This window comes from Chroicocephalus ridibundus, chromosome 1 (assembly GCF_963924245.1).
Source record: "Chroicocephalus ridibundus chromosome 1, bChrRid1.1, whole genome shotgun sequence".
In the NCBI taxonomy this organism is placed as follows: Eukaryota; Metazoa; Chordata; class Aves; order Charadriiformes; family Laridae; genus Chroicocephalus; species Chroicocephalus ridibundus.
The window spans coordinates 180,454,251-180,480,834 of NC_086284.1; the positions used below are offsets into that span (position 1 = coordinate 180,454,251).

A 26,584-nucleotide genomic window follows, 5' to 3' on the forward strand; every position below is an offset into this window, starting at 1 on the left:
GAGATATCCCAGAATTTAGCTGTCACATGGTCTTGTTTTCCACATACAAGAGGAAAAGGTAAAAAAAGAAACCTCCCATCCTACCCCGCAATTAGGAGAGCAGGAGAGAGAGCAGGCTCTGGCTACATCCATTCAAGTCAACCAGGTAAGCCTGGAGTACTGACCTACAGTCAACCTTGCTGTTTAATCACTAATGTGCTTTTATATAACTATGGCCCATACCATTTAAGGTTTCTCAGACTAAGAGCTTGACGTAGCATAGGGAACAGCACAGCCACTCCAAGCAGGCGGCACGTAAACGTGGTTTAAAAGGCAGAAGAGTACTTAGCCACCTGGATGAAGGCTGTACTGTGCCACGCGCTCTCGAGGCCAGAGCTCCTTGTGCACACTGGCCTAATTCATTTGCCTCTGGGACCAGCTGGGATTTTCTCTACTCACTAGTTGTCTCCACCTCAATGTAGAAACTGAGAAATGAAGATAGGATAGCCTTCGTGACCTGTTCTAAGAAAACATAACACACCTAACCTGCACAAGCAGAGCATGCAGGTATAGTAACATTGCATGCTTGGCTGTTTTCTGCTGCAAGGTTAGACAAGGATAGGGACAAAGAAATTAAATACACACACAGTGAAACTAAAAGGAAGGAAAACCCATTCCCCAGCAGCATTTATTTGTATTTAGAATGTGAAGGCATGAAGATTTAACAAGACATGAAGGCAGTACACTGGATGATGAGCTTTCTTCAAGTATTTGCACTGTGTCACATTTTGTATATCCATAGCCACAGCTGTGAGATCCTGTTTGTGAACCTGGTATTTTTTTAATCTATGCATATCAAGTATTAATAGAATTCCAGAACATGAAACAACTCAAAACAAGACAACCCAAACCATGACAAGATGTGTCAGAAGAAAACATTACGATTGGTGCAACTGATCACAACTTTACAATAGCTTTGTTGTCTCAGTGGGACAAGAAACTTTTTTTTAAAGTATAAAAGCAGCAGAGCAGATATCAACATGAAATGCTCTGCGTTTGTCATGCAAGGAGAGATTCGTGATTGCATCAGCCTCCACATAGACTAGTTGGAAGCTATCCGAGAGTGATGACTAAACAGAAACTGATCTGTTGTTTGCCGATTGGCAGAGACTAGTATTGCCAGAGCTAGAAATGCAGAAAGAGACAAATAGTAGTAACCCCAATCACTTCTACATAGGCATTACAACACCACCAACAGGCAACATTTCCTGGAAAGAGCAGGAAACTAACAGAACAATTGTTTTAGGGTGGGGATAGGCAATGCTGTATTTCATCCCAGCCATTCAAAAAGCAATGCTAAGGATGGGTCTGTGCTACTAACAGAATACTTCCTTCCTTCTCGTAACTTGCCATGATAAGCCCCTTCAGACATTGCTCCATTTCTCAAGCTGAAATCCCCAAGTCTCTGAAAAAGAATCAGTGCCCCATGGTGCCAAGCACAGCAGTATTAACATACTGCAAGGATGGTCAGGATTCCTTGAAGGCTCCAATCAAAGTACAATTTAGTATAATTTTAAGTCTCAGACCAACCTCTCTAACCAGTATGGGCACATCTTATGGTTGAGGATTGTTTTGCAATTACTCTGTGTCACAAAATAATGGGAGAGTAGGCTGGCAATCAGAGGTGCATTAGATACTCTGCTGCCTCTTGCTATTTGAAACATTGACCATAGAACTCCGATTGCAGGGTGTAACTACAGGCAGCACGCTTGCTCTTCGTTATTTAATACAGACCCTTTAATGAGATGCTGACAGTCTTCAGAAAGCTAAATCTGTGAAGGAACTACATTTACTCTAAAAAGCTCTTAAGATTTTAGTTTCTAGACCAAAAAATTCTCACCAAATAGAAAATACACTTTCTGACACAAAGATAATAGGATATAGCTACTGACTTTTTAAGAGTGCAAATGAAAGGGCTGAGGACAGCCAAAGCAGGAACTGTGCAAATTCCCCTGATCTTGCCCTGCTTTTCCTGTTGCTTGCTGTTTTCACTCGCAGTGTCCATCCAGTTCAAATCCATAGCACCAGCCGAACAGCAGTTTTTGCTAGGGAAGTGTGCACAAGCATTCATTATGGAGGTAGGACATCAGTAGGATAAACACATAACTGGTGGAAAATTCCCACTCTTGAGCCTTGGTTCCAGGTTTCACTTGGTTTTGCTGCTCCTTTAGCATACAGGCAGTGTGCCTGCGGCTATCATTAAACTGACAAACATGGTTCAACAGCAACTGCTTCTTGCTCATGAACTGTTCTGGGCTGCCAAAGACCAACTTTGAGAATCAAAGCTGCATTTTGATGGGTCACACTACAGTTGCTGGGATATATGCTAGCATAATGTAGAGCAACCTCATTGAGCCTGGTTTGGCATCTTAGAGCCATCTTTCATCACATCATGTTCAGATGGGTTCAGAAATTTGTTATTGTATTTGTAACATAAAAAAACCCTGTGATCTCAGTTCTTACCAAATCTCTTTGTAAGCCAGGTCACTGCCCCCACTGGGCACCACTCCAGTAATTTTCAGGGCCACTTTATTACAGACTGCTCATCAAGTTTCAAATTCTGTGACTTACTAAGATGTAAGAAAGAACAATTTTCAGATATGACCATAACAAGAATTCCCAGCTCTGTTTTCTTGTATTGGTTTTCAGTACACATTTTCTTCCCCTTTCTGTTGATTCATTCCCACTTACATGCATTTTCACTTTTAATATCAGGCATTGATAGAATAGCAGTCATGCTAAAGAAGTTCTCGTTTCCCTAGTTGATTGATCATTTAGAATTAATTTATTGCAGAACTATCTCCATGTAAATGCACTGGTATATAAAATACTCCATGATGTATTTACAAACTTCAGCTGCAGCAATGCACAAGGTAAGGTTTGTGAAGGCTCTGCTAAATACTCTTTTTCCAATGTGTTTGGTTTTTTATTTTCTTTTATCCACAAATGCCAAATAGCATATTCCTACAACACTTGACAATGTCGAGTTACCTGATATTAAAAATGCTGTGTCCTTTTCAGTGTTGGCTTTTGCCCTGCTAACATCTTCTCTGGGTTCAAAGAGAAGTATCCTACCTGATTGAGCCTGATAAGCTCAATGAGCTTATCTGGCAAGAAAAATCCAGCAAGACAATCATTATAAAGCCTGTATGATCAAATAGCACTGACAGCACTTAAATCTTCAGGTATCAAGTCCTCTCCTCTTCTCTTTGCACTAAGAGAAGCCTGATCAGGCAGTTCCTTAAGTTTCCTGTTCTGAAAAAAAGAAATTGTTTTCTTCCACTGGGAGTCCCAAATTTGTTTATCTTTCAGAATGGAGTGATGGTTAACTTAAAGAACAGGCTGCAATTTAACAGTTTCAACAGCTCAGAAGAGATCTGTTACATGAGTTTGGATCTGTCACAGGATATCAGCTTCTTGGCAACAGATGGGAAAGTAGTCATTGCTCTCTCCAATCCTCTCTACTTGAATTTCTTCTAAGTCGCTTCCAAGAATCAGGAGTTAGGTACCAGAGGTAGCAAGGACGTGCCATCAAACTTCCAATACTTTCTCCGCACTGGTTTGGAGGCAGGATATGTCAAGATTGTTGCTAGTCATCATCCTTTGTTGTCATACTTTCAAATTGCATTGCTTCTGGGTGATCTACGATGAAGTCTTAAACCCCTTGCAAGAGATCACTGAGACTAGATACACTGAAAAAAAAAATGACCTGTCAAGAAATAAGAAAAGCTCCTTTTGAGGGGGGTTAAAAAAAAAAAAAAAAGAGATCTCAAACTGGGAGAAACTGGGTATTATGGCTGCAGTACTTATCACTGTATAGAAGAGCTAGAGAAGCAAGCAAAGAACATGTGTATTTCCTTTCTTGTACAGGGGGATCTTCAGCACAGAAAGTTTCCTGTAGTAGCAATTCATTAACAATGGGGATCAGTGCAGCCAACAAACAGAAGAAGAGGGACAGAAGCCCTCTTCACATTCACTCTGCAGCTGCATCATGTCACACTGCTTGCCTGCATGTGCAAAGCAGTGGAAAGAGATGGAAACAATTATTTTTGCAGCCTATCTTTCAACATCCTGGTATTGAGTAAATACAAATCAAAGCTCCCAACTGTCCAGTGGAACATATGTGAGTACACAACTCCTCTGTACTGTCAGACACGATTTTAGGGCTGTAGAATATGCCAATCAATTGGAGCTTTTGGCCTTGTTTGGTGAACGTCTTAGAAAAAATTAAGAATCAGAAGACATCAGCTTGAAATAAATTTTCATTTTGGAAGTAGAGCCATTTATGATTTTAATCAGATTACAGTAAGACTTTTTCCAAGCCAAAATATTTTCAGTTATCTTGGATAGAATAATAACTTTGTCATAATGGTGACCGTTTCACAGATTCCCACTTTTCAAGCCAACTCAAGACAAGAAATATTTAAGATTCGCCACAACTCTCAAAACTGCTTCTCCATCTCATTCTGCTCAATACAGTGGCCAATGACAGCTCCAAAAGTGTGAGAAGGAACAGTATACATTATTATTTGATAAAAAAAGCCTGAATTCAGTAGATGACTACATCACCGAGATGCACAGATTGGTCCTAAATAGAGGAAAAATCCTGGTGTTAAGCAGAATCCCCTGAAGAGTAGCATGAGCAACAGTGCTTAGCACAAAGCGAGCAAGTTTTGGGGCTGTCTTCATTGAGCCTGTGCAGCAACTAGCGCCAAGGATCTCTGTCTTCATCTGCAACTCCTTAACACAACTGCAGTAAAAGTCATCCTCAGTGAATGATACATTTACTGACTGTCAGGAAAAAAAATATTCCTAAACTTTGATACAAACTAGGGTTAACAAAGTATTAACTAATAATTAATAAATTAGCATATTCTAGTCAAGTTTTAAGTAGGTTAGTATTGTGTCTGAAAGCCTCTTCAAAGTTAATTGTAGTCTCTTTAGTGAAGCAAAAATGGTATTCCACAGAAGGAAAAACAACGTAAAAAAAATAAAGTTAGGCAACTATCATTGCTGATATGACACACTAGCAACTCCGCCAAGAACTGGTTAACTCAGCACCTCACTCTGCAGCCCACTACCAGCACCTTCAGTTTTTCCTACTTGTCTTTTTCTTTCCACTTCTCCTTTTCCTTCCACAAAGGCAGAAAAATAAGAGAGGTGGCTGGCTCCAACTCTCTTATTTCCATACTCTATCATCCATACCACTTCACTGCTTTCAGCTTGTTGAGATTCCTGAGCTCCATTTGTCCTCAAGCAGGACTCCCATTCCTCTTACTTTCTTTAAACTGTTTTTTTTTTTCCTGACAACATCCAACATTTTCAGATAACTCCATTTGAACTCTAACCACCTTCCATGACCTCCTAAGGTTTTGCAAATCTTTTTTCATCTGGCTTGGAATCTAAAGTAGAAATTAAATTACTAGGTTTCTTCCAGAGCTGTAGGCAGAGACACAAGTTAAACACCTAGAATAATAAAGATGGCAGGATAAAGACGACTAAGGGATACTTTTAAATGTGGCAGGAAGCACGAGTGCCTGCACATAACGCGTGAACACTGAGGAAAAGCGTGTAATAAAGTCAACACCCAATTACTTAACTGCCTCAAAGAGAGCAGCCAACGCAGTTCATCTGAACACTGAATGTCCCCATCTTGGAACCGTATGTGAGTTCACTGCAAACCAGTCAGTCATCATCCCCAACCTTTATAACTAGTTACACTCATCTCCAAGTGCTACACATCTTATTAGGGTTTCCTTGTCTGAATTAGTCTATCTGGTCTTTTATAACTTCTGAACTATAGTCTAAGTGCAATAAGACAGCATCCATAAATAACTCTTACTAGATACATCCTGCTGCATTAAAGTTTTTGGACTTTGGTTTGTTAGATTTTATGTCAGCAAGTGATAGAATTTCATAGGTAGCTCAAGTACTCATAGCAGCAGCATCAAGACTGTGAGCAAGTACTTAAACTTGCTTTAGAAAGGTATTTGTACTCATATACTATAATAAAAGAGATCTAACTTACTCTTTCTGAAGATTTACTCTGAGGAAGTATGCTCAATGTTGACTTACATGCTGTAGCAGGTGTCTAGCTGGTATTACCTTTCCCACAATACAGGTATTTTCTAGAGACAGATATAGTTGTTCTCTTGCACACTTCTCAGAAGAATGAAAAACAGCTTACTTGTTTTCAGTGACAGAAGTTAACAACAATTTTCCTTAAGACACAGAAACCAGACAACGTAGATGGATTCCAGAAAATGCAAGACTCTTGAAAAGTCAAACCACACAACAGTAGTACCAGGTTACTGAGTAAGATCCTGGTCACATACAGAAAACCAAGCTTTCTGTGCTTTCCTGTATATTTAATGCAAAAAACACTCTAGATATCTTCAGTAAAGATGCTTTTTCCTGGAACTGTTGTATTTTGCCTGCCAACAATGAATAGCTGAAGTCTTATGTTAATCAGTCTAAACAAACCATAATGTTCTTATTTGTGTCTCGGTAATCAACTTCCCTGACTTCACAAAGCTGTACTTCTTTTAAAAGATAATATAATGATACGCTGCTAAGCACAGGTTTTAAGTTCCATAAAGTCCAATCAAACTGCACGTTAGACAGGAAGGTTTCCAGTGAGTATTTTTCATGCTGTAGCTTAAGAAAAGTAACTCCCGAGAATTTACTTTTAAATAAAAAAGTATTTTGCCAATAGCAACCAGAACCTTTCTTAATCATACAAAATTGTCATCTTCCTTACCCCCACCTAAGTCTTCAGTAGTAATAGTTTTAGTTTTGTAAGAGACTTAAGAGTTAGTATTAACACGACTTTGTTAGTTTTATAATTGACAGAAGTCACACAGAATGCCCCTACCATAGAATACACTAAAGAAAAACTCTTTAGCTGCCGGCAGAAAGATATACTCTACACACTGCTTCTATTTCAGACTAGTCAAACGTAACGTTCTCTTGGGTAAACACCTAGTATTAATTTCCAGACCAGAACTGCATCTGTACACTTCAACAAAGTAGAGAAAGCTTTGTGCTGGAGGAAACATATGCTCTGGTGTAGGTAAGCCCTCATGACTCATCTACTTATCAAGTCTAGTTGAGGTTGGGTTGTTAGTTTTCTTTCCCCCCATCTCTGCAAAGAAAAAATAATGCAGAGATTCAAATGAAATTTGAATAAAAAAAAATCTGTAGCTCCTATTATGAGAGATTCTAGTCTCAAACATACAGTCTTGCCAGTTTCACTCCTTATATCAAGATTTTACCACTTACAAGACTGACTTTCATCTAACTGTATGGATTTGAAGGTACTGGTTTTAGAACAAACTGACCTGTTTTTCACCTTTGGCAAGACTCACTGTTAAGTTAGATATACTATGAGAACATTAACTTAATGGTGCTGCTACATATACAGACATAATAATGAATTTTAAATTCACATCAAAGCTACATGCAGTCAAGAAACTACCTTCACTAGCATGAAGAAGTCACCTTTGTTCATCATGCATACAACCATGTCAGAAGAGCATGGCAATGGTAGCTTAAGAGAAAGTATCTACACCACAGTTTAGACAGAATGGAGAAAAAGTGCACCGGGACCAGTCTGTATCAAAGCCATCTATTATTTCAGAGAAAATAAAAATCATATTGAAGACAGCACACTTCTCTTACACATCAGACTGATCAGTTACTATTACTCCTTTTGTGCATCGAAACATAGCCACACCATTCAATGCACTCATATGCAATACTAATTCTACCCTTCAGAAAAAGGAAGGCCAAGGAATATTCTATTTTGTCACAGACATCACCTTTACTGTTTTTCCAAGCATGACAACTTAAGTAAAAAAAAAAGTCAGAGCACAAAACATTTTGAAGTTTCAGCTACCACCATTTGTGTTCCTTTGTGATAGTAGTTTATACACTTTGTTTCTGAAAACCCTCCTCCCAAAACTTAAGTGAGCTTCAAAACACTTTACAAGAGAAAGAGCAAGTCAGGAGTAAGTTCAGTTCTGTTTAGATTCCCCAAAGTTACAATTACATCTGGTAAGTTTCATATCTTCCACTTAATCACTCCAAATCAGAAGCAGATCTAGTTAATGCCAATTCATTTGTTCACTCAAGCCCTTCAATACGGGGTGGTGGGGGGGGGGGAAATATGCTCATTAATAATCTATAATGCTGTCTCGGGACACAAATGTATTAACGCAGCTTAAGAGTCTCCCATGCATCTGGTTTACTGGCTACCGGACAGACTTTCTGGGGATATTCTGAGAGGCCAAAGTAACTGCAGAGGCAAGATACATGCATGCGCCAGCTGGGAGTCAAACACCTCAATGTTAAACAGCAGTCAAAGGAACCATTCCTTTCCCACTAAGGAGGCACTCTAAATGCTGCTACTTGCCAGAAAAGGCTTAGAAAAAATGCTGTAGCTATGAATGTACCAAAAAAAAAGCTGTTTTCAGGTAGGGGGAATAGAATGGGCAATTCAACAATACACATGAAAAGCTTGCATCTTTCACTGACTTATTCAATTCACAATCACTGACAAGACTGATGTACATATTTCTGCACCTGCAATTGTAAAAGCAGATAAAATATTTAATATGTAATTTACAATGTATTTTACCAGCTTGGCATACAGGATGGACAGAATATATCAAAGTAGTTGACAGTTATAGGCTTGTAGAGGCCCTGCAAAAATATTACTTCAGATATCTGCTAATTTAAAAAAAAAAATCAATTTGCATTTTAGAAGTGATACAATTCAATCTACCACAAAATACAAAGAGCTGCAAAAACGTATACCATTCCAACAACAATGTATATAAGTTATTAAATAATGATCTGATTTAAAAGAATATAAATGAAGCCTTTAAGTAGGTCTTTTCTACATGCATATTATTCCTCATTAAAGAAAAATATGTAAAAAGGCCATTGGTAATTGCTTTGTTAACCACTGTAGAAAATGCCAATTCTCTGGTCACAGACGCCACTAGTTTAGCACTTAAGGTCTCTGCAGTGTTACATGTGATTATTTTTAAATACTGTTAATCCTATTACTCCATTGGTAAAGAATGCGTGACTTGGAATATGGCAGTCTTCATATTGAGAGGGCAGTGATGCACAGTTTTATAGTTATCCAGAAGAACAGCACCCTCCACTGCTCTGTACTTGTGGCTCATCATCAATGATCTGTACACCTCGCCTTGCTATTCCCGACTGACTGGAACCATTGCCTCTTGCTCTTTCATCCACTTGAGCAGTTTCTATCATTCCTGTAAAGGAAGATATGTATTAGATGACATTCCATTGCATTTTCACACAAGACTTTGAGATCTTAATCTATTTGGGTTATATGCACAGAGACCAAAGTTCAGCAAGACTGGTTCTCCTATTCATTATGCAGAAGTAAGTACTCCAGTATCATGTGGCATAGCTGCAAGAACATACTTGAATCTTCTTCCTAAAGCACCAAACATCTGGCAGCTCCTGTTGACTAAAGGAGATCTTAGATGCTCAGATGTTCTGGAGCTAGTGACTTCAAAAGCTAGATTTACTTATCCAGATGAAGAACATTCTGTTAAAAAATAAAAACAAGCTGCCACACACATCACCCCACCCCACCTCCCCAAAAAAACCCCACCCAGCCTACTCTTCAGATATGCAGGTGAAGTCTTCCTAAAATTCTTACATCACAAGAACACAATGATTAGGACAACTTCCCTCTGTTGTTTTAAGCATCCTGAAGCCTTGAGCATTTTGTGAATGTGCTCTTTACCAAACTAGGTAAATACCTACTTTTACAGAGGTCAAGAAACAGCTCTTCAATTCCTTTGTTCTGTTTAGCTGAAGTATGATAATGTTTTGCTCCAACAGATTCAGCATACCTGTACCAATGCAGATACAGAATTTCATTATACTGAAAGAGTCAAACTTTCTAAGCCACTTTAAATGAAGCAAGAAGAAAACCTCTTGCAATTATATTCCAAGTTCAGAGTTAATCTACACATGCTGATTTAATGTAAAGAGGGAATTATGTGGTTAAAACTGCCATGATCCATGAAAAATACTAGATAAAATAAATACTAGATGAAATAAAGAGAGTTTCATGTCTAGAAATGCATTTAAACTGCAAATGTTGACTTTTATCGCGTACAACTTTGAAGTTACACTTTCATCAGTAAGGACACTCTGGGACTCAGATACTAACAGAACACTTGACGCAGCAGCCAGCTAGATACTGGTGGTTTATGCCTGCCAGTTGTTAACAGCATCACAAGTTCATTACTCCAGCATAATTCTGCAATGACTGTTTCTGTTAATAATTGGTGTGACTTACGTTTCTGCTTCTTGCACTGAAACATGTCTCTCTTTTTCCAAGTCTATTTTGTTACCTGTTGGAAACAAGTTAATCTTTCAAGTCTTTGTACTCCACAATTACCCGAAATAAAGCAATCATGTAATCATTGTACCCCATCATTTTCTTACAAGCTGTCCCATTAAAGACCAGCTCTTACACAGGTCTCAATTTGGAGCACAACGGTATGATTTATGAATTCCCCTTCACACAACGGGCAATGAAGATGAAGTTCTACTTCTGTAGAGAGATCAGAATAGCTAAATACCTCCATATAAGCCAGCATTCAGTCTTCTGCTTTTCTTTTGTCATTTATCAGGCAGCTTATCTGTGCTGCAGAGGTAGTTGTTATAAGATATCCATACATCTGTCCTCCTGAACACGTTCTAATAACTAGACTCTACTTTAAAATCTAAACCCAGTATTTCTGTTGCATTGTTTGCACTGAAATATCCAAGCTTTAAGACTCATTCCACCCCCCAAGCACTTGATTATGAAAACAGAAAAACATCCAGTCTATGCCACTAAGAACAGTAAAAAAACATGATGTTAGAGTACATGCAAGAAGGATAATACACATTAGAGGTTTATGTTTGTTAAACTACAGTCTGCAGGTGTCCATACCATGCACTTCTGACATGGTGTATCATTAAACAACTTGTTTTTCCAAACTAACTCTTATTTTCCTCAATGTGATCTACTGAAAATTCTAGCTCCAACTGAGTTTTGAATATCAAATTAACATTAGCTTTACCCCTTCACACATTCAAGTTGTTTGGAAGGTGCTATTAATCAAAAGAAATTCCAATTCAGTCATTAGAATCACATGTTAAAAAAAGACTTACCTACTATACATAAACAGATTTCATTTCCCAACATTTTTCTTAACTCCTTAACCCAGTTTTTTACCTGCAAAAAAACAAACAGAGCTAAGTGTATTTTCACTTGATATACTACTAGCTCAAGCATTGCTGAACTGACCCATTTCTTTCATTGACTGTTTACTCTAAACTTGAAACAGACATGTTTAGAGCAACACAGATGGACAAAATATTCTTTAGATAGCTAGGCATGGTCCTTGTTCAGCAGGCTTTAGTTTACCATTGAAATTAAGTGCAAACGACTTAGCAGTTCAGTTACTCCAGAAATATAACTCACCATACTGGTATTAGCCCCACTCCAAAGAACACATTCACTGCATTAGCCACTTTAGGTCAGGCATGAGATCTTTTATCAACAGGCACTTACTGACAGATCACAAATGGTACTTTAAAGGTAGAGGTACCTGAACTGAATTGTTCAGATTAGACTATAACAGATGTTTATTTCCTGAGAGAACAGATGGGGCAAGAGCGTCAAGTCAGCTGATGGTTACAATTCTGTTGTCACGCTTTGAAGTTACGATCACTGCATTGACTTAGGGACTGCTATTTTAGGAGAATTTAAGTTGTTAAGAGAGGCAATCACTTCAGAACTTAAAAACAGTTAAGCTACATGATACAGAGGTAGTTATGCAGTAATTTCTGCAAATTAACCTTTCCTCTTTTTTCTGAGAATTTAAGTGTTTTGATATCACAGGATTTTACTAAGTAGGGTTCAGCGAAAAGGCACAAGTTGTATTAGTACTCACAAGTCATCACAGTTGTGCGCATGGGGGACAAGAGTTTAACTGCAAGCACAAGTACTTTACTTGCCCTACATCAGGCTATTTACTTGAGCTGTTGTGGAACTATACCCTTACACTACCCTCTACCACAGCTAACCCAACCCTTACCCATACAGCCACAATTTCTCACTCCTCTACACAGAAGTCCTACTACTTTTGCCACAAGCTAAACAGAGACAAACTCACTTAGGAAAGAGTGTCACCAGTTTTCAGATAGAACATCCTATAGAGTGATAGCACTGATTTGACACAGGGTGGGAAAAAACTCACCTGCCCAGACTGATCAACTAATACTGCTGTAAAATAATTAGCCTTAAATTTCAGGTTTTGATGAGGATTTGAAGTCCAAATATCTACTATCACTGAGAAAGTAATGTTTCCACTATCACGTATTGCAATTTCAGAGTTCTCAGATCTGTAAAAGGTCACGTCACTTAATATATCTTAGTAATTTGTTTTATACAGTAGAGATCAGTATTGCATACTATCACAACAGTACTGGTTTATGTTTATAGCTTGTAACAGGTAACTCATACATCTAGTTCTCTGGTGGTTTTTGAATAACCCTGCCAGAACTTTAGGAGACTGAAAGAGTCAGCCTTCAAAAGAATAATAATAAGGTGTATACTTCCATTATATGGTCTAAATATGCAGATGTAATATACATTGCTATTCGCTGAAGACAGAAGATTTCCATTTACACATTCCCCATTACTTTTCAATCGGTTTATGTCTCACATAAAGGTAAAAATCTGTCCGGTACCTTTTGAAAAGAGTCTTCATCTGTTATATCATATACTAGAATAGCGCCATTAGAATCCCTGTAGTAGATCGGCCCCAATGCATGAAATCTTTCTTGACCAGCTGTATCCTGCATTTAAATTACACTTGTTAGCATCTAAGACAAAGCAAACAATACTTCAAGAAATTCCAAATACTTTGTAATTTTACTTTATTAAGAAGTGCCTGACATTTGAGTCTAGTAAATCTAAGTAATTTTTCAGGAAAATAGTCTATTTAGCAAGAGGATGGAAAATAAGAAAGTAAACATACCCATATTGCAAGGTTTACTCTTTTCCCACCAATATTTAGCTTCTTTGTAAGAAAAGATGCCTGGAAAGCAAAACAGATTAGAGTTAAGTTTTACACACAAATGTCTCATTTGACTTCAGATTAATTTACAATAAAAACACCTGAATCAATAAAAGACAGATTTCTGGATCAAAATACTCTTTTAAGCCAGAAGGCTGAGTCAATACTAAACCAGTTAATCATTTCACTACAGTTTGCCAGGAGTCCATTCTAAATAAATTTGGCTTAAGCAAATCATTTACTACATCTTTTTGCTTTGTTTTGAATGATTTGGGAAGGATAACAGAGTTGAGTGGAAAGAGTCTGAATTCACAACACTGATAACTCTTAAGCTGAACTCAAAGCATTTCACAAGAGTACATGAAGTTTGAGTAGGAACCAGCCAAACAAGATTTTGAATTTGCAAGAATTAGGCAAAGTAGACCACTATTAGTGAGCTAATAGAACAAAATAACATAGTTTGAGTTTACCACTAAAAGTCCCAGAACACTAGTGTTCTGCAAGTTTTCTGGTCTGTATCTTTTCCCTTTTCTTGCTGAAGCGAACCCACAACTCTCCCCATCTGTTTGGGGGGATTTTTTTGGGGCAGTGGTGTTATTTGGATTTTTTTTTTTTTTGCCAGACAATGTCCCTGAAAGCTCAGTGATCTGCTTCTCAGCTAACACACAAAAGGAGATCAAGCATCAGGATAAGAAAACCTAAGAATTCTACTCCATTATCTTCTGAAAATGTTTTAAGAGGACCAGAGATATTGCAAAGTTAGACTAATTTCAGTAACTCAAGAGTATGTCTGTTCTTCTCCAAGCCTGCGTGATCCACATTTTTAAACACACCACCTTTGTTACCAAGAGTATAGTTCAGTGGCTAAAAGGGGGTATAATTTAATACAAGCTTAATAGGTTAAAATGGTTCTGAAGGAGTTGATACATTAGGAACCTGCTCCCCCTGTTCTGAAGGCTAGGAGTAACAGGTTATCATTCAATTCATTTGCCAAGGTTTAACTTTTGTCTTTTTCTTTAAATTATACTCAGTTTTCATTTCAGGTTTGCCTCAACTTGCATTTATATACCAGCAAGTACTCAGTGGTATCTTACAATAAATTAATCCCAGATTATTTTAGGCTGGACTGTAGCAGCTTGACATGAGCCCTCTGCATGAGCACTGACCAAGCATTGAACTGACTAAAAGTCATGTATATGTGGGAAATGTCATGGGCCGGATCAGCTGTTTGAACCAGCTTGCTGCTTAACTACATAAGCAACCAGTATGCACACAGAAGACCATGGTAGTTCAATTTATATCAGCCTAAAATGCTATGAAAGTGTGTCTCTGGAGTGCTGCCTGTATTACAGTTAAAGTCACCGAACACTCAGCTGCTAGAGCAGCTCCTGCTCTTCAACTATTTGCCAAACATCAACTCCAGCATCTGTATGACCTAAGGTGAGATGATTCAAGATAAGACAGCAGACAGCAAAGAACTAATCATTATGACCACTGCATTCAACATAACTAAAGCATTAATGCTACCCCTTCAGTCTGCAGTGAGGTAGCACGTCAGCTTCAGAAAAAGCTGCAGACAGCATCTTTAAAAGCATTTAAAACTCCAGCCAACTTGTAACAAACAGCTTAACAGCAGAGTAGCAAACCTCAAACATCAGGAAAACTTTAATTCCTTAATAAAAAACTCTGCAGAAAGCAGTTCATGGCTTTCAGCTAGTTGTCCCTAAAGATTATCTGATCAGTGTCTAGTCTTCCTATTATTTGTTCTACTACAGCAGAGTTTAAAAGCCAAAAGCTCAGAGGTGACTTCAAAAGTGTTAATTCACCAACACTCGGGCCATATTAAGAGAAGGTATGGTTAGGCACGATGAATCAAGCTTACCTGACAGAGTTTTATTGATCTGCTGTACTACAGTACTTGATATTCTATTATAAGTCTCAAAGGAAAAGCTCTTCTAAGCACAGTTTACTTTTGTCATAACACTGACAATCAAATCTGCACAGCTGATATGAATTTCACATAACCGAGAATCACATTTCTGGACCAAAAGGCAGAAAAAGCCTTCACAGAAACAGGATTTATATTTAAAAAAAAAAAACACAGAACTCAGTATCCACAAAGTTATATCGCCATGGCTTTAGACATTGGCCCAATTAATAGCACTGATAGCTTTACTATCTGAAGAAGTAAATATTAAAGTAGGCTTAACCCCACAGAAAAGTTTTACTTAAGTATCACCACCAGTCCTTCATGTCACTACAGCTTTTGACAGCAATATGGTCTTCTAGCACTGAGTTGAGCATTTCCTTTCCTAAATACTCTAAGCCAACCCATACAATTCAAGTAAGGCTTTTTAGTGTCTCCTGAAAAAAAAAAAATCACAGGAAACTGTGGCAATTGTACTTGCTCTCTGCATTAAAACTTGATCAATTTGTACTAATTAAGTTTTAGTCCACCTAGTCTTAGGCCCCTAGCCAAAAAAGGAGAGAACATCCTGTACCAGGTACCTTGATTGCAAGCAAGGTTGTCTAAAAAGCTGTCCCAGTAACAAGACTGGAACCTGGTATTTGAAGTAGTCATGGTTAGTAATGAGCAGAAGACTTTGTGAACATGCTGCAAAAAACAGTCAATATTGTATTACAGACTAAATGATTCTTTCTTCTTCATTGTGTTCATATACTTGAAGAATACTGTTAGCAGGCTCCATTCTTTAATTAATAGGTATAGTTAAGTTTGGCATATTTAGTATCAGTAAAGCATCTTTTACAGCCACAGTGGCAAACATGCCTAAGGCAAAACAGGTAATACTTACCTTTTTGCATCCCCAACCCCCCCAAGTTCCATTTGTCTCATGGAAGAGCAAGGTTACTACTCTTCACTCATTCTGAGGTTAGACAGCAAAAAATAATAATCAGGTGAACAGCAAGACTACACTATTTTTTAGAAATTTGGAGGGAGCCCAACATGGAACTAAGAGCCTTAACTGCTGTTTTGAGATAGTTTAGGAAAAAAGTCAGCTGACAAGAGTGTCAAAGCCTTTGAAATCAGTACAGCCTAGACAGTGATAGGGACACATAAAAGAGGATTCAATATTTTTTCTAATCTCCCAAGAATTTACCAAACTGAGTACTACAGATTTAAGTCTGAGTTGTGACTCGATTTAAAATCAGTAACTCCTTTCCATGTTATTTTCATTACTATGACAATTCATTTTTGCCAGGACTTTCAAAAACCCACAAATGCATAGGACCACAGTTAATTCAAAGATAAGTAATCTCAAACAGGTCTTTGAAGTAAGTTAGTTATTTTGGTATTTTGACTGTAGTGTCTTATGACTGGTCTGAAGAATACTTATACATTTAAAAGAAAAGGATAATGCAGTAAGAGCTAAAATTCCATTCTCTTTATGTCTGGAGAAAATCTTTTCTCTTAGTTCTTTCTTCTAAGAGCTCCGTTTCACATGTCCCTCAGGCCCTGTTAAGAGCTGATAAAGGGGGCCTGAGTAAACACAAGACCCAGCTAGAAAAGATTCTCTTGAAAGTCACTGAATAGAAGCAGATGTATGTCACCTGCCCCTTGACTGTTTCACCTGCAACAGAGGCAAGCCAGGTACATGAACACTGCATGTAGCACTGAACCTTCTTGCACTGTCTTTCCCGACCTCCCCCCCCCCCAACTTAAGACAACCAACACAGCTTTTCCAGGTTATATAAGCAATCATGATCCATATAGTATGATTAGCACCACATCAGTGGCTCTTTTGGTTTGGCTATTTTGCAGTCCTCCACACATTTGAGAGATCCATACACAAAAGTTGTATTTCTGTTAGTTAATTGCTCAAGATAAAAGTGCCTACCTGAATGTTTTTAAAAAATAGTTTGACAGTAGGTTTGTTCTTGGAATAATTCCAGGACACTTCACTTTTATCAATTTATAGCCTAGAATAACTTTATCAAGACAAGAGCACTGACCTCAGTATTTCAATCAATGGGAACTAATTCTAACTGTCCCACCAGGTCTGACAACAGGTTATGGATTATATTCATAGCTTGCAAAAAACCCTACCTTTCCTGCATCAGCTTTCTCACACTATTCTATATAAATGTTTCCTTATGTGAATCAGTAGCCACCTTAATTTAAATTTGCAGGTCATCAATATCTTACATACATGACTTGAAGCTAACATAACTACAGCAACACATCCCAGCAGCCTCCTAACCTCAAAGGAAGTTCCAGTTCACAATTTCCCTCTAGCTAGCATTTAGGGAAGGGGGGCAGGGGGAGAAGAGAAATAGCTCCCTTTCACTAAAAACCTGTTAGTAGCACAAGAGAAACTCTCCTGTTTGGGTGTACACAGGTTAAGTTCACAATTAAAAAAATACATGTTAGAATTCAGAGAGGAAAGCATAGATATACATTAGATAAAAGACTGACAGTGACCAATTTAAAGACTTCTGTGCTCTCCCCCCATCATCAGGCTCGCTGCAGGAAACACTAGTCAACACTGGTAAATAAAGTTTCCAGAAGTCTACAGTCTCATCATCCTTTTTGTTGCAATTATATTTGAATAAAGCACTACGCAGTACTTTCTTTTTTTCTAAATCGGGGATTACTGTGGATGGAGAGCCTCTCATCTCAGTATCTAGTGATCTTTTCATATGATTCATCATTGTGGCTCCTCTGCTGAATCAGAAGCTAAGTATTTATCCAATTTTGGCTTTACAGGAACAAAAGTAAGTTGCTGCAACACGTTGAACTGATGCCATAAAACAAAGCCACCTTATTAGATTAAGCCTCTAATATTTTTTTTGAAGAAAGGATGTTTTGCAAAAAATGTCACTTCATTGCTTAATCAGATATCCTAGTTCCTCCTTATTTTTAAGGGATGTTTTAATTTGCTAGTAGAACTTACTAAAACTTTATTCTAAAACTCTAAGATATAAGAAAACAAGAATAGAGATAATACTTCACAAGTACACATTATGTACAGTAAGATTCAACAGCAATTAACATTGTATTTTACAATCAGTAAGACGCATATGTGTCTACGGAGGCTCAGAACAGAAAACCGAGTTCAGAAACACAGTGCAGTCAGTTAAGAGATACAGGTAGCAACCAGAAACCTAATCACAGTGGAGAAACAAAATCTCAGTATCAAGTGTGATCATGTGCTTCCACTTCTCTACAAACACACAACTCTCCAGACAGTCAAACCTGAAAGCATTTAAGCCATAGTATCTAGAGTCATTTTACTGTTTACATTTTGGAGCCACTTAAAGGCCCATTTTATGACATCTGCAACCCAAGTCTGTATTCCAATTCACTTTTTGCTTCTAATTGTAAATTTTTCCACTACAGATTTAAAGAACATGATTAACAAAAAAAACCACACCGAGCTGCATCACCTGACAAACTACTCAGCTCTACTCTATCTACATGTGATACCAGAATTCAGCTGGTATATATGATAATTTTAATGCACTGATTGTTTGCTCAATGCTAGACTTCAGCTGAAAGTTACAACTGCAAATCTGACCACTTACAAGCTGCTAGTCATTTCTGTAGGAAACAAATACCCATTACCTCTATGGCAATCAGAGCTACAATCAGCTTGTCATAATTACCATGCCTAGTAAACCCACCCATGTAAACCCATGAATAGATTCATCCAACAGTACAGTATGAACATAGGGTAACTAAGTTTAAAACACGTTGGGTTTAGCGCTTTACAGAGGAAGTGGAGCAACAGTACCTGTTTATTCACTGTATTGTTTATAGTGCTCCTCTAATGTTGCTTTGGTTTTAGGGAAAATTCCGCTATTAAATACTTCTAAGATACTCAACCCACAATAATTTCCCCTAGACACAGGAACAGCATGCAACTACCCTAAGGCTCTTTTTTGGCATCACCTACTATTTATTCCGTACTTCACAGAACCTCAAAATTAGTTAAAAGCCCACCCATGGTGGCAGGGTTTGTTTCTTTATTCACAAAAAGAAGTATTAAGAGTAGTATACACTACAGCGCTAAAACCACGCTTTCATATATGTGTTCACAACTGCCAAGAAAGATGCTGTACAACTGGTGTAACTTCAAATAAGAATGTTAAGCAAGCTGAGACATCTAAAAAGACTTAATATACAACCCACAACATGAAGTTTAAAACATGTTTTCTGAGACCATGTACAAGTGTTTTAATTTGTATCATGACGTACACGCCATTCAGTGCTAGCAGGTAACGAATAAACACTGCTTTCAAGCAGACATCCTGTCACACATTTTTAAGTGGAATATCACTTTTTAGTTCTTTACAAATTAGCAGACAGTAATACCGAGAATCAGGCCAAAATTCAGGGAGATAACGTGACAAGCAAGTAAGCCTTAAGAACCTTTTCTGTTATTAAATCATAAGCCTTAATCTCATAAACCATTTTGTGAAAGCTGTTCTCTTTAAACAGCAGTATTTAGGTAGTTCAAGTGTTAGGATTTGAGAACATGAAGACGACTATAATTAATAGAAACGCAGCACGTATGAAACACTTAGTCATCAGTCCACTGCCAACGATTACAATAGCAACATTACTTTCAAATCATACTTCCCAAGATTCAAATGAAGACATTCATATACGTAACTGGAAAAAAAGAGCAGCTAGTAGTCAGAACAGAAACGATACCTTTAGGTCCTGAAAGCTTAAGTCAGAAGCATCAAAAAGAACCAGAAAATTCGCTTCCAGCAATCTCGGCAGGGGACAGCCACCATCTGAAGGGCAGCAGTGGTCACCCTGGCCGCCGTTAAGCAGTCAACAAGACGGCCAGCACCAAAACCCCAGTGCGGGTTTAGGGAGCGACACTCCACCAGCCCCGCGGCGGAAGGGGCAGGCCGGTGAGCGCCGCAGGGCGACCAGAGGCGGGCTGGCACCCGCCAGAAACCCTAGGAGGTGGGCAAGGGAAAGGGAGAAGAGCAGCAGACCCCCCTCCTCCCCAACACCCCCCACCCACCCACCCTGGCCCGGTAGCTGCGGGCAGGGTCTCCCCGCCCGCTCCCGGCCCGGCTCGCACCTGCAGGGTGGTGATGTGCTTGTCGTTGAACTTGTTCTCGCAGTAACGCAGCACCAGGGAGGTTTTCCCCACGCAACCCTCCCCGAGCAGCACCACCTTGAAGGAGAAGCTGCGGCCCCCGGCCGCCGACCCGGCCCCCGCCGCCATCCGCGCCCCGCCGCTGCCGCCGCCTCACATCAACAGTCCCGCACCGCGGCCGCGGGGCGCCGCCGCCACCAACCGGGACGGGGACCCGCGGGGAAAGGAGGGGAGGACTCGCAGGGCAGGAGGGAGAGGGGAAGGTGCCGCCGAGGCCTCCAGAGGAATAGCGGGGCCGTGAGACGAGGGACGCCGAGAGCCACAACGTTCCCCACGGCCGACGGCCCCGCTCCCCCTAATGGCGTCTTCTTCCTCCTACGTCACGCGCCGCTCCGTCACGCGCAACCCCTCCCCGCCGCCAATGGGAGGGGCGGACGCGACGGCGGCGTGAGGTCCCGCCCCCTTCCCCTCAGCGGCTCAGGGGGCGGTGCCCGCCGGGGCGGGCCGAAGTGCCTTCGCAGCGGCTCCGCCGCGCTGGGAGCGGCGTGTTCCTGCGTGAGTGCCCGCACGGGCACGGGAGCCGCGGTGTGAGTAAGTGTACGTGCTTGTTGGCGGCTCTGCCGGCGCCGGCGGCCCCTGGCGTGGCCCTGCGGGCGGTGGCCTCCTCGCTCCGGGGCAGGCTTGGCTGCACGGGTGGATCGCCTCCCGACAGCGGCTGGATTTTTCCATCGCCCGTAAAGGGCAGCCGGAAGGACGGCTCAGGCGAAGGCGAGGTGCGCCGCGGGGTGGGAGGGAGCTCCTCCTCAGGCCTGTCACCGCGCCGTTTCTAAAAATAGCCGCCTGTCCCCAAAGCGCGTAATGAAGGGGAGCACTGAGGCAGACCGCTGAGGGGGCGACGCTCCAGGCCCCAGCGCAACAAATAGCTTTACCATATCTAGAAACAAACCGTCGTCAGAGATGGAAACCCATGCAAGATTTATATACCCGTATGAATTTGCTTTCAGATGTCCTGTTAAGGCTTTTGAATGCAGCAGATGTACCTACCAAACATCTCCCTGTGAGGAGGAGACCGAAGCCTCTAACAGACAATAAACACAGGTTTTGATCCAACTTCAGTGGCCCCTACCCATGTGAACTAAGTTATATGAGCCTCTAAATGTTTGTGAAAAAACAGTCCGTAATAAAATGCTTTAAAACTCTGATGTGAGAGCAGGCAATGAAAAAGGCACAAGAAAAATGTTCTTCCTTGGTCGTAGGGGTCTGGTAGTGTTGCATAGGCTCAAGAGCTAGGTAACTGCCTTGTAACACTGGGTATCATTCCATAATTAAAAGCAATCCTCACAAACCAATCCAAACTACAGCAGCGTAACTTCTCTCTGATGATCATTTAGCGGTAAGAAAAACAAGGCTTATGAAAAGGCATCATAGTGCAATTTCCTTTGTCTCTGACACATAGTATTAATGCTCTGTTGTGTGAGAAAGAATAGAGGAAAGAACAGAGAATGCATCCAGGAGAACAAAGATCAAATTTCCTGAAGCAAGACGCCTCATTATGAACAGCATTACATTCACATACAAAATGGATTGTTTTTTATTTTCTCCAGATGTAAATAAAATAAACCTTTTTATTTTATCCAGATGTAAATAGAGGAAATAGGACAAGGTAAAAAATCAATGCAGACACAATCTTCAGGAGTGTCTTTTCTTTAAATAAATTGCTGGTTTTATTAGCACATAAGTGGTTTCAGAAAGTTGCTATAAAAATACTGTCTTGCTGGAAAGCGATGCTGGCTTGTCGATCGTGCCTTCTGTGTACAGGCAGTGAAACTGGCCAACGTGTTATTATTCTTTCACGCTGACTAGAAGGAGGTAAGATCAGGTTTGGATTAAGGTTGCCAGAGACAATGGAAATCAATGCTTATGAGCACAAGCTGCTTGCAGGGCCCGGCAAGTCAAGGCTTTCCTGGGTAACTGCTGGCAAATGCATCTGCTGAGACATAGGGCTGTGTGGAAGGCTGTCTTGAAAACAGCTAGCAAGAAGCCTTCCTGTTCTTGTAGCTTTTTACTGCTTTCAGCAAAAGCAGGTTCTGTGTACGTTCTTTATAAATGCACAGGATTATACTGAAGAATACACCTGATATGTACTTTTCAGTTCTCATTTGAATAGAAACGATCCACATATCAGTTATATCTTATTGGTTAAAAGGGTACTTTCTGCATGGGTGATTTTTCATCAGTCTTAAGTGTATTATTATACTGAACACTGTGATGGACATACAGGCTATCTTCCAGTGAGAGAGCTGAAGCTTTGTAAAGGGCTACAGGAGAGACACCCTGTATGAAGCCCATGTGCTGAATGGGCCTGACAGCGTAACTGTAAGCATTGTTTTCCTAAAACAGGGCACAGCAAAGTGTAAAACACCAACTGAAGCTCAATTCTGGCAGACTGTATTTCGGTGGAGTCCTCTTCCATGGTGCAGAGTTAGAAGATGCATCATCCCACTGAGAGTAGGCTGCTGTGAGTGACTACTGTATTCCATCATTTCTGTTTTCCTCTCTCGTGTCTAGAACCTGTGATTACTGGTTTTCTTGTATGAGAAATCCCGTACCTTCCAAAATTTTAGCTACCAGTGCTAAATGAAATTAAAGGCTGAACTGGCTGAGGACAGAAAATTCTGTCAGAGCTACCTAAAGTGTCACATTTCAGTGTAATCTGATATGCATGACTTATTAAAATCTGCAAGTTTAACTGTCTGTGATAGTTATCAAGTCACTTTATTTTAATAGTGTTAATTTAATTTGGGATATGTTTATTTTATTTCAGCATGTTTGAGAAGAGAATGCCTCTCTTTCATTTAATTTCGCGTGCTTCCCCTTTTTACACAGCTTTTGCAAACCTTCTGTTTTAACTATGTTGGTGATTACATCTGCATGAAAAATGCCTTTTGAGACGTATTTTCTATTTCACAAAGAAACTACAATACCCTGTATGTTATTATACCAAAACAAATTGCACCATTGTATCCATTGCCATTACCTTTTATCATTCTTAGTAAGACTTTACTTGAGCCTTTTACTTCACAGGCAGTGGCATCTCTGAAAATGAAAATCATGTGCTTCTTTTGGCTTGCTTTATGAAAATATTAGATGTCACAATTCCAGTGTAAACTTAAGTGCACGTAGTAACTGTACAGAGGGTATCCTGTAGTTGGTCAAACCTACAACAGCATGAACACCTCCCATGCCATTGACAACATGCAACCCAATTTCTAGGCCAATTATGAGTTTCCTGTAAATTATAAAGGTGCCAGTTGTTTTGCAGATAATGTCAGTCTTATTTTTGCATTTTTTCCCTTGGAGAATATTTCTGAGCATAATTTGTCTTAGTTGCGGTAAAATGCTCTGATTTTACCAGATTTGCTTGGAAAAGAAAGATAGTATGAAATCTCAGCCAAATAATGTACAGTTTTATAAGATCATAGCATCATAGAATGGTTTGAGTTAGAAGGGACCCTAAAGATCATCTAGTTCCAACCCACCTGCCATGGGCAGGGACACTCCCCACTAGACCAGGCTGCTCAAAGCCCCATCCAGCCTGGCCTTGAACACTTCCAGGGATGGGGCATCCACAACTTCTCTGGGCAACCTAAATGGGTCCTTGAAACTACATATATGTCCATGAAAGCAAGAAATTAGAGCAGGGAAAAACAACAATAACAAAAATAAAAACCATTTAAAATTAAGTTGGTAATACAGTTTCGGTTCTGGCAGTAAAGGGAGATGCTCAGAATGAAATGTGTGTATTTGTGCTTCTAGCATGACTGATACAAACATCCAGTCTAGACGGAGGGACAGTAAATGCTATTCTACCTAATGGCAATAACAGGTAACATCAACCTATCCATCAAAAATGCAGTAGGTATATTTATCTACGGTGAGATCAATACTTTGCGTTGCTTAAATTATAATTCAGTAAGCACATGTTAAGAAATGTCAATGTAGTAAAAAGGTGTGGTCTGCTCCAAAAAGAAAGATGACTATTGAGGTTTTGAAGATGAAAAATAAAGATGAAGAGCAAAGCATATGAACCTGAAGAGGAAAGAACAAATAATTCAGAAAGAACATTGAGCCAGAGGGGCTTTTCTGAACATGTTTTATCCACTTTCTCACTGCTGAGAGCCTCTGCACACCCATGGGATGTACTTGACAGGTTCATTAATTTGCTTGGAGGCTTTGTGCAGCATGAAATTTGTTTCTAATTTGTAGAAACAAGTAAAACGTAGAATCTGATTTCTAGCTAAGAAACAATGCCAGCAAGGGACAACTGTTATTTTTTCTTTAAAAAAAAAGGTGATTATTTTTTAAAAGTTCCGTGCTCCACGTTGAAGAGGAGTTGGCTGTAAATGTAATTTCCCCCTGGGATAAGCACTTGTGAATCCTTTGCCACTTTGCATTATCTTTTTCATACATACACAGTGACACATATGGCTGTGGCGAATACCATCCCCACGCGAGCCTGATAGATCCCCTCACTGACAAGCCGCATCCTGGAGGTGTGCTGAGAACAGCAAGCAGCCTGCTGGCTCCACCATTCATCCACCCCCTGCTCTCGGTGTTTTCACTCGCAAAGGCTCCGTTGAGGCTCTCAATATTCTGTTCAGTGTTTCTTCTTCTCCTGCTCTCCTTGAATGAACATCCCTCAAACCCTTTAGTAAAGGAACACCGGCGTGAAAGCATGAGTGAAACTGAGGGCAAGGCAGAGTGATGCATAGATGCATCAGCATGCTCACAGCAAGCTCAGAGAAAGAGAGATGCTGGAGATCCAGAAAAAAAAGAAAGAAACAAAAAGGAAGGACTCAAAAGAAGCAGTCAGGTAAATGCTTTCTTAATTTACAGCAGTGCTGCCATTCCCTGGGAAAAGTAGAAAAGGAGAGGGAATAATGATGTAGGCTAAGAATGAGGAGGAAGTACAACTTTTTCCTTAGTTTGTCCCCGCTTTTAAGTTCTTGCTCTCATATTCATGCCTAAAATGTTTTCTCCCTCCAGCTGCCTCAGTTTTGGAAAATTTGGCCATTACATTAAATACGCTTGACTGATTAGTGTATGTTTTTAAAGTCACCCATCTAAGTCATTGCAGTTCTTGCTGTATTAATAATTAAGTGATAATAATTATGATAATAATTCTTGTGTCCTCTGCAACATTACTCAAAATTATGTGTGGAGGTGCCATATTTGTTATAGGAAATAAAATATTTAGGATTTAAAATATGTACATGAGGCAAAGGTTATCATCCACAAGAATGCCTTTTGTCAGAATGGCATAGCTTCAGTCCAGGTATTCCCAAATTTGACTGACTGTAACTATTCTCACGCACCATTTAATTTCCCATAGGCCTTTAATGTGAATTTTAATTATTCCAAATTTGCAGAAAAGACCATGAAGACAGTATCTGTCACGCTACTTATTTTGGGGCAGAAATGCAGCATATAACAGCAAGATTTCCCAGGACTGTAAGATACGGAAGTTTCTCTTCGTTGATGCATTGGAGCAAATTGATTGGCATCCCGTGGAAACTACGTAGACTCTCAAAGCAATGAGGAAGAGACAAATGGTGCTGGTAACGCCTTTCGCTGTTAATCCGTGATCCCACTCTTCAGCCCTGGGGCGGGGGCCCTGAGAGCAGCCCTGCTCTGGGGGGTTTGGCTGCTGGGACTCAGGGACAGCGTAGAGCCGGTGGCAGCCCCTTGCTTCTGGGGAGAGGCCCCAGAAGAAGGTGCACAGTATGGATTGGTGGGTCCTCAGCTGCTACAAATGACTTTGTGGAGCATTTGTCCACATTCCAACAGGTGGTCTGAAGGTTTCCGTTATGAGGATTAGTCCTCCTGGTTGGCAACTAAGGTGACATCAGAAGAGGCTACTGAGAATAAATACATTACAGAGGCATGTACATTGTTTTGTACTTACATTAACAGCAAGAAATGAGCAAGAGGGATAAAAAAAATGACTAATGAGAAGAAATGTTCTATCAATAGCATTTCTGAAGGATGGACATGGACAATTTGGAATATAAAAACGATACAATCTATTTAATAAGCATAAAGGTAGTGAAAAAGTGCAGACTTTTTCAGACAAAAACTTGTTTTTTGTAGCTTGTATCAGCATTATTACCAACTTAGACATTATTATTAGAGAACCTTGAATGCATTATTTTAACTTGCAAAAACCCAAGAAAGGGACATTGCTGGAGGTCAATAAAAGACCAACACTCAAACCGGAGCACGAGTTTTAATTTCTTCATAGAAACTTGTCTGTATTCTGCCCGTATGGTTGAGGAGGAG

At 39.8% G+C, this 26,584-nt stretch overlaps 1 protein-coding gene across 1 annotated transcript; it reads right to left on the reverse strand.

Annotated features, from left to right (window-relative positions):
- Positions 1-628: 628 nt before the first annotated feature.
- On the reverse strand, positions 629-20,623 carry RAB21 (RAB21, member RAS oncogene family). Its single transcript, XM_063322934.1, has 7 exons — positions 20,228-20,623; positions 13,128-13,187; positions 12,838-12,945; positions 11,254-11,317; positions 10,391-10,445; positions 9,850-9,938; positions 629-9,326 (listed from the first exon to the last, which is right to left on the reverse strand). The coding sequence occupies exons 1-7, from the start codon at positions 20,372-20,374 to the stop codon at positions 9,187-9,189; spliced, it is 663 nt and encodes a 220-aa protein (XP_063179004.1). The 5' UTR covers positions 20,375-20,623; the 3' UTR covers positions 629-9,186.
- Between the last annotated feature and the right edge of the window lie 5,961 nt (positions 20,624-26,584).